The sequence below is a fragment of the Chelmon rostratus genome, chromosome 7, assembly GCF_017976325.1.
Source record: "Chelmon rostratus isolate fCheRos1 chromosome 7, fCheRos1.pri, whole genome shotgun sequence".
In the NCBI taxonomy this organism is placed as follows: Eukaryota; Metazoa; Chordata; class Actinopteri; order Chaetodontiformes; family Chaetodontidae; genus Chelmon; species Chelmon rostratus.
The window spans coordinates 25,347,222-25,356,951 of NC_055664.1; the positions used below are offsets into that span (position 1 = coordinate 25,347,222).

Genomic DNA, 9,730 nt, shown 5'->3' on the forward strand with positions numbered 1-9,730 from the left:
CTCTTACTACAGTATGTACAACATGTAATCCTGTTGATAACCCTGTCATACCATTTAGCACATCCAGATCTTCCATTCTGTACGCAGTAATGCCTTATTATGAAGGTGACACATGAAGCAGTCACAGCGGATTTAAAAAAAAATTCAGTGGTAAACATTAAAAACTGTGTCTGTGTAAAAAGTATATGATTGTACAATGACAATAACATTTAGCGTGACGGAGCAGAAATTTCTTCGCTTTTTGTTTTGGAACTTGATTAAAGGAAATTTCCACTGCAGTGCCCTCTGCATGCATTTTCAGTCATTGAAAAACAAAGAGCCTAATTCAGAGATACGTTATATGAAAGGAAAAATCAAACACATCCTTCATTGCGGAGTCTCCTTGTCTCCTTGTTTCCTTGAGCTCTTTTCCTCAGTACACCCTCAGTTTGGTGTGGAGAGCAGGTTAGAGATTCAACAATGTCTTTTCCTCTTTCATTCATACATAGTCTTTCCTTTCTAATCCTGGACCTCCTGCAGACCGTGGGGCAGAGTAAGCCATTCGTGAGGGGTTGTATCGGGTCTCACGTGGTGGACAGGAGCAGCAGAGCAGTCCGCCACCGAGAACCAGGAGGGCGGCAGCTGCCCAGCCGATGTACAGTGCAGCACCCAGCTCCCTCCGCTGAGCATCAGTAAGTAAAGGGTTGTAGAAGTCCCTGATTATGGTGTTGGCGGACCAGGAGACAGGAATGAGCTGCATGACCCCGGAAACAATGAAGAAGACCCCAGAGATGATCATCACCTTGGCCTTGGATGCCTCATCGTCAATGCAGTTGGTGCACTTGGCCCCAGCGATGGCAATGAGCACGGCCAGGATGGCCAACAGGATGGAGATAACGGTGAGGGCGCGGGCAGCTTGGAGGTCTTGGGAGAGGGCGAGCATGGAGTCGTAGACCTTACACTGCATTTGTCCCGTGCTCTGGACCACGCAAGTCATCCACAGGCCTTCCCAGATAATCTGAGCCGTCACTATGTTGCTGCCAATGAAAGCTGTCACCCTCCACATGGGGAGGGCGCACGCCACAATGGCGATAATCCATCCCAAAATGCACAGGGAGATGCCAATCAACTCCAGCCCAATAGACATACTGAAAAGTCTTCCTCTTCTGCTGCTGAATGACTGTCACACCTGAGAGGAGATCACAGAAAAAATCTGCAAAGGGGAAGAGTCAACCAGAGAGCAAACTACTAATTAAGTTAATTTCAGGCCTTGCATCTGTGAGTCTGTGATGATCTGTTGCCTCAACTTCACCAGTATCCTTTATAAGGCAGATCAGGTGGAGGGGAGGAGTCCTTGAAGGAGCTGACATCACCAGAAGGGGAGGAAGGACCTGGACACACTCTGCTATCAGCTTACATGCCCAGCTTCACAATGGGCCTGGCCACAAAGAAGCCTTTTACTGCTAAGAGGGGATACAAGTATTGCATGTGTTATTTTAACCAAAGGAGCAATTTCAAGGTGGATGAAGGTTTATTATATTAATTTATGATTGGAAATAAAGGTATTCAATTTCTATAAAACTCTTCTATTTTTCATGGTAATGGAACAGGTGGTAAATGAAATCTTATCTTGTCAGAATCAGTATATAACATTTATGCTTTTTTATGGTTTATTAGGAAGTTGTATATTTAACAGTCACTTAAATAAACCTGTTTAAGTAAAAAAAAAAACCTATAGATCACGTCATCATAATTAGTTCTTTCTGCAGGACATCTGTTCCTCAGTAAAACCTTTTTAACATCACTAGTGAAATTTACTTTGCGAGGCAGCTGGATTCACAGGACCAGGAGATCAGAAGAGATCACGTGACACAAGAATCCATCCTGTCTGGCTTCAGGTTATGCACTTGTGGATTAACCATCGTCGTTCAGGCCAATCAGCGTCCTCTGAGGAACTACTGGCAGCTATGGGAGTGTTTTAGGTTCGCACAGATGCTGCTATAGCATCATCTGTATCAGAACTGGACAGTATTCATTTAAAGTGCAACGAACTGAAGTCTTTTCAGGAAGAGTTTGATTTACATCATATGGTTTGTTGATTTGATTGGTTGAAGTTAGACTGTGATAGATGGTGATAGACAGATGGTTCGTCCAATCACCTGCCACGCATTTTTTTGAAAGAGCCTGCCCTTTTCAGTTTCCATGGAGTTACGAGGCTTTCACCTGACATCGGTGTTATGTTTGATGGGCCTTAATGACTCTGTCTGTCTGCAGAATGTCCTTGAAATTCTTCTGGGCTGGGGCTGTCTCCCTGAAAATGCTCCCACCCCCCAGCATTCTGTAACCCAGTGCTGACAGCCCCCCCAGTCTCCCCCTCTGACATGAAACAGGTCCATTGTCTGGGAGGGCAGTGCAGATAGTTGAGTGTGGGGAAGCTGACAAAGTAGCGGCTCTTGTTATCATAGAGCCAACAGACATGTGGGAGACAGCCAGGTGTGTCGGTGCTGTGACAGAGACTCCCAGTCGTCAGCCTAATGGCTGGGTATGCAGGACGCATGGAATCAGACGTTTTCCTTGCACCTGTTGACGTGAAGATAAAACTTCTTACTGAATCTGTTTTTGAATGTGTTGTTCCAGTTTCATTCACTTTACATGTGGCTGCAGTGTAACAGAGCAACCTGTGGGCTCAGGCCACCTAAGAGGTTACAACAATGGACAAAAGTTATAGATGGGTATTTTTCATGATTTCCTCAAATTGTGACATGCTGAACGTTTCAGCCTCTCAGCTTCAATAATGACAACGAATCAGGCAGCCTGACAAAATGATCGTCAAAAGTTTGGAATTATCAAGACGACTTCAGTTAAAAAATAAGGCCTTTAATCAAAAAACTAACATGGCAGATATTAAAACATTTCAGATGAACTGATAAACCAAATGTATAAATAAATCTGCATTATGTGGGTTTATGACAGGCTTCCTCAAACTCCTTAATCAAAACTGAAATAAAAAAACACATCCACAGTGACTACAGTAAAAAAAAAGAGGCTTAAATGCAGGTTTACTTATCTCTAAAACTGGATCACACATCTTACAATTATTTTCATATAAGTATAAAATACAGGTGACACCTCATCAACAGTTGTTGGCCTCAGTGCTCCTAACAGCTTCAAAGTTACATACAAAAAAATGATATCAGAGTTTTCCCAGTGTCCACATGAAGACAGATGTGTAGAAGTTATTTTTAAAATGACTGTCTTTGAGCTTTCTTTTCCATGACGGCAAAGGTGTGAGAAAAGAGCAGGTGCAAGCTTAGACGTAGTCTCTCCTATCATAACCACTCGGGGCGATCGACCTGCTGTGGGGGTACATCATCTTTGATGGAGGCCTGTACCTTTTCTCAGGTTGGGGGGGGCAACTAGAGCAAAGGATGCCCCCTGCAATGAGCAGAAATGCAGCTGAAGCCCAGCCCAGGTACAGAGCCGCTCCTATCTCCCTCTTCTGCGCCTCGGGTATGACTGGATTGTAGAACTCCATGATGATAGTATGGGCAGACCAGGACACGGGGATCAGCTGGGTCAGAGAAGCCAAGATGAAGGCCACCCCGGCCGCTATCATCACCCGAGCCTTGGCTGACTCCCCTTCCACACAGTTGGTGCATTTTGCCCCCATCATGGCGACTAAGACTCCCACAATGCCCACCACGATGGAGATGATAGTGAGGGCACGGGCGGCTTGAAGGTCTGCGCTCAGAGCCAACATGGAGTCGTGGATTTTGCACTGCATCTGACCTGTGCTTTGGACCACACAGTTCATCCAGATACCCTCCCAGGTGATCTGGGCTGTGACAATGTTCATCCCAATGAAAGCTGACACTCTCCACATGGGCAAGGCGCAGGATGCAATGGCTGAGATCCATCCCAGGACAGCCAGAATCACTCCAAGTATCTCCAGTCCCCCAGAAGGCATGTCTGAACTCTGTGTGAGTCAAAGTGCACAGAGGTCTTCTTCTTCTTTCTCAGCAGTCAGAAATAGACTGAGTGAGTCTTCTCCAGTGTCCTGATTGCAAATATAAGCAGCAGATTTCTTTACAGTAGAAGGTGGAGCCACTTGGTTATTGGCCAGGGACGAGTTCAAATCATCTTCTGTCCCACCTCGTTTGAATTCCTAGCCTTGGCATGTAAACGGCCTCAGTTTAATCATTCAACTTCCTCTGCCCTGGTAGCTCTCCCACCTATTTGGGTGAGGGGAGAGTAAACAGAGGGTGTATATCTCAGCTCTGGAGTAGTTAAAGGATAACTGACATGGTAAAGATCAGTGGATGAATGATTGAAAGTGGAAGGCACTATATCAACTCCAGCAGGTTTCTCATTGCAACGCTCTCTGACAGAATGAGTCAGATATTTAGAATTACTGAATTGAATCCAAATGAAAATACTCCATCATTTTGTATTTTGTGTTATTAAGACTACGTAGTACAAATAGCTTGTGAATCATATTGTATTTAATTATAACTTTTTTGAATGAAGTGACTGAAGCTGATGAAGAGAAAATGAAAGGCATGATGGAAGCGGTAAAAGGGGGTTTACATGGGTCAGGATACTTCTTTGGAAACCAGTGGGAGTGCTCTGATTATCTGGCAGGTATATTTGTATCTCTCTGCAGACAGCCTCTGTATCCTTCCAACACATTTGATGAAACCATCATCCCAAGTTCTGTGGAAGGTCTTCACATTTCCATTTACCGTATCACCTTTTATGATACTGTTCAGCTTATGATAGGAGATGGAATGTTTTTATAGTAAGGGCGTGTGGGAGAAATTCATATTAAGTGTATCAGAGCTATCAACAATCTTGCCATACAGAAGATAAAACCAGGATGTCACTTTGGAGAACTGATAAATACTGGGTTTGAAATACTGACTGCAGAGACTGCAAATGTTGCAGTCAGTTAATAGGGAGTGAAGTTCTTTCAAACATCTGTGAGAGAGATGATGCCCAGAATCTTTCCAGTAACAATGCTTGACAGATTTTTTTAGCAAGCACACACAGCCCTTCTAGAGAAGTAGCTCCCATTAAGACGTGTTATAGATGATAATAATGTGATTTCTCTCCACACAGAACAGATCTTCAGATATCAGAAACACTTAAAATAATTTCTTTAGAAACCACAAGGTGATGAAATATTATGTCATGATGTTGGGGTGTGTGTTTTTCCCAGCTGCCTAGCATGGGAAGTTAGTAACAGAGACCACATGTGGGAACTGTGATGCAAACAACACAAAACCCCTCTGAACATACAGTATCTTCGTGTGGGAGGCACACAAGATGAAAACCATTTATGAGTGACATATGAATGTCTCTAAGGACATAGACATGTTTTTAGTGATTTCAAGGAGCAGCCATACAAAAAGAGAGAGCAGGGTAGTGTGTTGGAAGCTGAAACAAGTCAGCATGGATGTGCACAAGGGTGGGGGGTCTTATCAGTGTCCTTGTTCTGAAGGTCATAGTGCATCAGGAGTTTCAGCCTCCGTTTAACTTTTGCACGTGCCACAGAAAAAGACCCTTCTAAATACACACCTCCAGTAGTTTTAGCAGGATTTCTTATCACACTCTGTGTTGAATCTGCACGGTACCTTTGTCAATTTTTTAAATTGTGCAATTTACAAAAAAGGAGTTTGAAAAGAAAGAGAGGAGGTTTCATCAATGCGATGCTGTGACTGTGGTCAAAAGCATTACTTTGCTTTCACATGAAGCATGCTCTGATGACTGTGCAGAGACCCAACATTATTTCAGAAGTTTCTGATAGTTACTTGAGGCCAAAAGGGAAAAATGGGCCTTTAAGGAACAAAACACTACAAACCAAAAGGTTTAACATTTAATTTCTTACAGCCACTCCCTTTGCCATGAGATGATATGCTCATACTTGTACACTCTTACTTGTACTGTGTTCACTGTTTGAGCAGCAATATCATGTGTGTTGTTGTGTTTTGTTGCGACTCCTATGCAGTGGAGCTGGCATGTGGTCTTCATTTCTGAGTGGGCTGTTGCACTTTCCCGTGAATACATGACTGCACAGCTCGGCTCAGTGACACAATCCTGCCAGCAGGGTCACTCAAAGGGAGTGTTCAGGATGTATAAAAATCCTTTAGATCATTAACCTCATTGCTCAGCAAGTCAAGAAAGCAAGAAATATTTTCTACCCGCATCTTTGTTTCTTTTTCTCTCATTTTTTTTGGTACAGCTTGTAAGGAGTTCAGTACTATTTAAATGCAACGCAAATCTTCATATCTTCTATAAACTGTAGTAAAAAATATTCTATGAAACAGTTTGAAAGTACCTAAACAAGATTTTGACACATCTCAAAAGTAGGTCATCTCCTGTCATATTTAATATAGTGTGACTAAAGTTGCCACAATTTTCAGCATTATTAAACGTTTATTAGACATTAAAACAAGGCTTGATGAGCAGCACTAAAAAAAAATATACAAAACCTTTACAGTTTTAGTTTTTATTCAAATGACATGTTGGTTGAGATCCTAAATAGGGGCCTGTAACTGCTCCTGTACTGTTGAGGTGTTACCAGCTTTCTACAACAAATGAGTTGGGTTTGTTTGTTTGTTTGTTTGTTTGCTACAGCACCTCCTCTGTTTTGCCATTTAGATAGATTTGTTTAGATTTTTTAAGAGCGTGGATATACTCTTTTATTCCAGTAAATCCCACCTGAGGAGGAAGGTAAACAGTTGCAAACCACCTAATCAATAGGGTCTTTGTGGCTCAAACTGGACTCAGTTCAGGTTGCATCCCCTTGCAGTTGGAGACTTTTATCTCTGACTCAGTTTCACTCTCACACAGGGTACAATGAAAGGGAAGCACAAGGTGCTCTTCTGAAACAAGCCACCCATTGTGCCTTGACTCCATTTACAATGAAATTAAATACAGTACCTAATTTCGACGTGCACGAGAACGGCTCTTATTGGTCAGACTCTGCTGAACTCTACAGCTGGCATCTGCCCTTGTTTCTGCACACCACTGAACCTACACAGGCATAGTTGCTATACTGCACTTAATTTAAGCATCAATTTCCATCTCATGAAAGAGCAGCGTTACAAACTGTGCATACACTTAAGGCTTAATAATGACTTAATTCTTCAAGAACGTTTGTTCTTTTATTTAGAATCTTTTAAATATTTTAGTTTATTCAAGATCAGACACCATCTTAATGCTTCTTCAAAACAAAGCCAAAATCTACAAGTAAAACGTATTCATATTTGACACAAAACATTAAAAGCAACATAAGATGCCCACCATTGCAAAAGTTATTACAAAAAACATCATGAGACATGCATCAGTGATTCATATTTAATATCCAAGCCCAAGATGCTGCATTAACATCCAAGTCATCAAACATCCGTTTACTGAGCACAAATTTGCTAACACTGGTCATTGTATCTTCATTTGCACCCACATGTCACATGCTCACACATAGTCTCTTCTAGTGTATCCATTAACTGTCATGGTTTTGACAGGTGAGTAGTTCACCCGGGGAGGCATGGAGCTACCGCCACTCTGCACTGTAGCTGCTATGGGTGGGCATGAGCAGCAGAGGAGGGCTCCCCCTAGGATGAGCAGACAGGAGGCAGCCCAGCCAAAGTACAGAGCATTACCAAACTCCCTCTTCCCTGTCTCCTCCAGCATTGGGTCATAGAAGCCTAGGACGATGGCGTGCGCCGTCCAAGACACAGCCACCAGCAGCAGCAGTCCAGCCGCCACAAAGGTTACTCCAGCAGCCACCATGAGCCGCGGTTTACTGCTCACATCCCGGCTACAGTTGGTGCACTTAGCACCGGCCACTGACAGGCCGATGCCCACAATGCACAGTACCATGGAGACAATGACCAAAGCACGGGCTGCTTGCAGGTCCACTGGCAGCCCCAGCATGGAGTCGTGCACCTTGCAGTGCATCTGGCCCGTGCTCTGCACCGAACAGTTCATCCACAAGCCTTCCCAGATCACCTGGGAGATGACAATGTTCTGACCGATGTATGCAGCCACCCGCCACATGGGCAGGCCGCAGGCCACCATTACCCCCAGCCAGCCAGCCACAGCCAGGATCATCCCGAGGATCTCCAAGCCTGCAGAGTACATAGTTGGAGCTGGGGAAGAAGAAGGAGCTGAACAAGACTCTCTTCCAGGGATAAGAAGGCCTTCTGTGTCCGCAGGCTCAACCCTCCTGAGATGAAGGCGATATCGGATCCCTTTGGCTCAAAGTCCTGCGTAAGACTTTTAGCGAGAGAGAAAGTGAGAGGGAGAAACAGATTCTACCTTCTTTATAAAGCTTAGACGACTGAAGGTGGAGTCTGCTTAAGGTGGCATCATGTTTACCTTCAGACTGCATCTGCAAATGGAGATACTTTCATATTTTCTACCAAACTGCATTAATCTGGAATTAGTGTCATGTGGGAAAACCATGAAAAAATATTTTTGAAAACATATTTGTCAAGTGTGTGTGGAATCTAACAGTAAACATACTGAATACATATTAGGGAGGATAGTGTTGTCTTGAATCCAAACCACATTCACACAGAAGCAATATTGCTTATAGCAATCATTTATGTACTCAGTGCTGATAATGCTATGCTATATGAAGATGCTTGTGCCAGTGCTCCCTTTGAGTCTTTTGAATTTGAGAAAGAGTATGTATCTCTATCTCTATAAGATGTGTAACAACCTTGAAGAAAAATGCTGAATCACCATCTGAATGAGATCTCTGCGCAAGAAAAAAGAGCAACAATGACAGGCCTTGTTTTTCTCTTGGTCAGCTATATAATCCCTCCAGGGAGGAAAAAAAAGCATCAGTGGGTTAACAAGCCTCATTGTTAGTGGGCATGTGTGGTGTTCCCCTTAAAATTGGGCAAGCATGGTTAGATATCTAAATAAACTAAAAATGCACTGAGAGCATCAGCCTGGTAGTTTATGTCCTGCAGACTTTGAGTCTCCATGGGACACACCATTGCAAACGTCAAACCATAAATGCATACCTGGGACTTAATGGCAGGTCGTCTGCCAAACTAATCCCTTCAGTAAACACCCCCTTTGTATGCGATCATGTTTTGGGAGCCTCAAACGACAGAGAGCACATTTAATTTTAAGCTAAAATATTTCTTCAAGTCAATTATTAATTAGTTATACTAGTTATATCCGAAGATGGAAATGCTCAACTCAAAATCTAAACAAAAAAAAAACAAAACAAAGTAAGGTGCAAAAGGCTCTGAAATATTTAGCTTTCTCAAAAATCAAAATCACCCTTTTGTCATGCTGCACACTAAGTTAGTTGCCGAATACTTCAACAGGTGGGAGTGTCTGCTAAATATCTTGTCTGATAGACAACAGGGCTGTTGGGGTTGGCTGACAGGTGCGCTCTGAATCATTACAGCCTTTCCTCTAATTAACAGAGGTTACCTGGGGTCAGTGGTCAGGATGAATATCTCTGCTATCCTGTGGTTAACTCCATCCACAGATACACATGCACACCCTCCCATCCTCCCACACAAATACAGATGAACACCTGACAGGAACTACAGCATCTGGTGACCATTTCAATGGAAAATTACATCACTGTGATTTTGTATTAAGAATAAGATCTTTCCATATCAAAAACATGTGTCTGAATTTATTTCTTCTGCTTGAATCTTTCATACAGTTCAGAAAATGTGACCTTTTAAAACTTCAGCATGATTGACAGTTAAATTGC

At 43.0% G+C, this 9,730-nt stretch overlaps 2 protein-coding genes across 2 annotated transcripts; both read right to left on the minus strand.

Moving 5' to 3' along the window:
• Positions 1-36: 36 nt before the first annotated feature.
• LOC121609347 (claudin-3-like) lies at positions 37-3,946 on the minus strand. Its single transcript, XM_041940950.1, has 2 exons — positions 3,483-3,946; positions 37-1,148 (listed from the first exon to the last, which is right to left on the minus strand). The coding sequence occupies exons 1-2, from the start codon at positions 3,944-3,946 to the stop codon at positions 479-481; spliced, it is 1,134 nt and encodes a 377-aa protein (XP_041796884.1). The 3' UTR covers positions 37-478.
• A 3,509-nt stretch (positions 3,947-7,455) lies between these two features.
• LOC121608737 (claudin-4) lies at positions 7,456-8,124 on the minus strand. Its single transcript, XM_041940055.1, has one exon. It carries the CDS (start codon positions 8,122-8,124, stop codon positions 7,456-7,458), a length of 669 nt encoding a protein of 222 aa, XP_041795989.1.
• Between the last annotated feature and the right edge of the window lie 1,606 nt (positions 8,125-9,730).

Bases quoted from the DNA above. Each gene is read 5' to 3' on its own strand.
- LOC121609347 (XM_041940950.1), bottom strand. From the start codon at position 3,946: ATGCCTTCTGGGGGACTGGAGATACTTGGAGTGATTCTGGCTGTCCTG. The intron at 1,149-3,482 runs GCAGAAGAGGGA...GTCATTCAGCAG, and splicing joins AATCCAGTCATACCCGAGGC to CAGAAGAGGAAGACTTTTCA.
- LOC121608737 (XM_041940055.1), bottom strand. From the start codon at position 8,124: ATGTACTCTGCAGGCTTGGAGATCCTCGGGATGATCCTGGCTGTGGCT.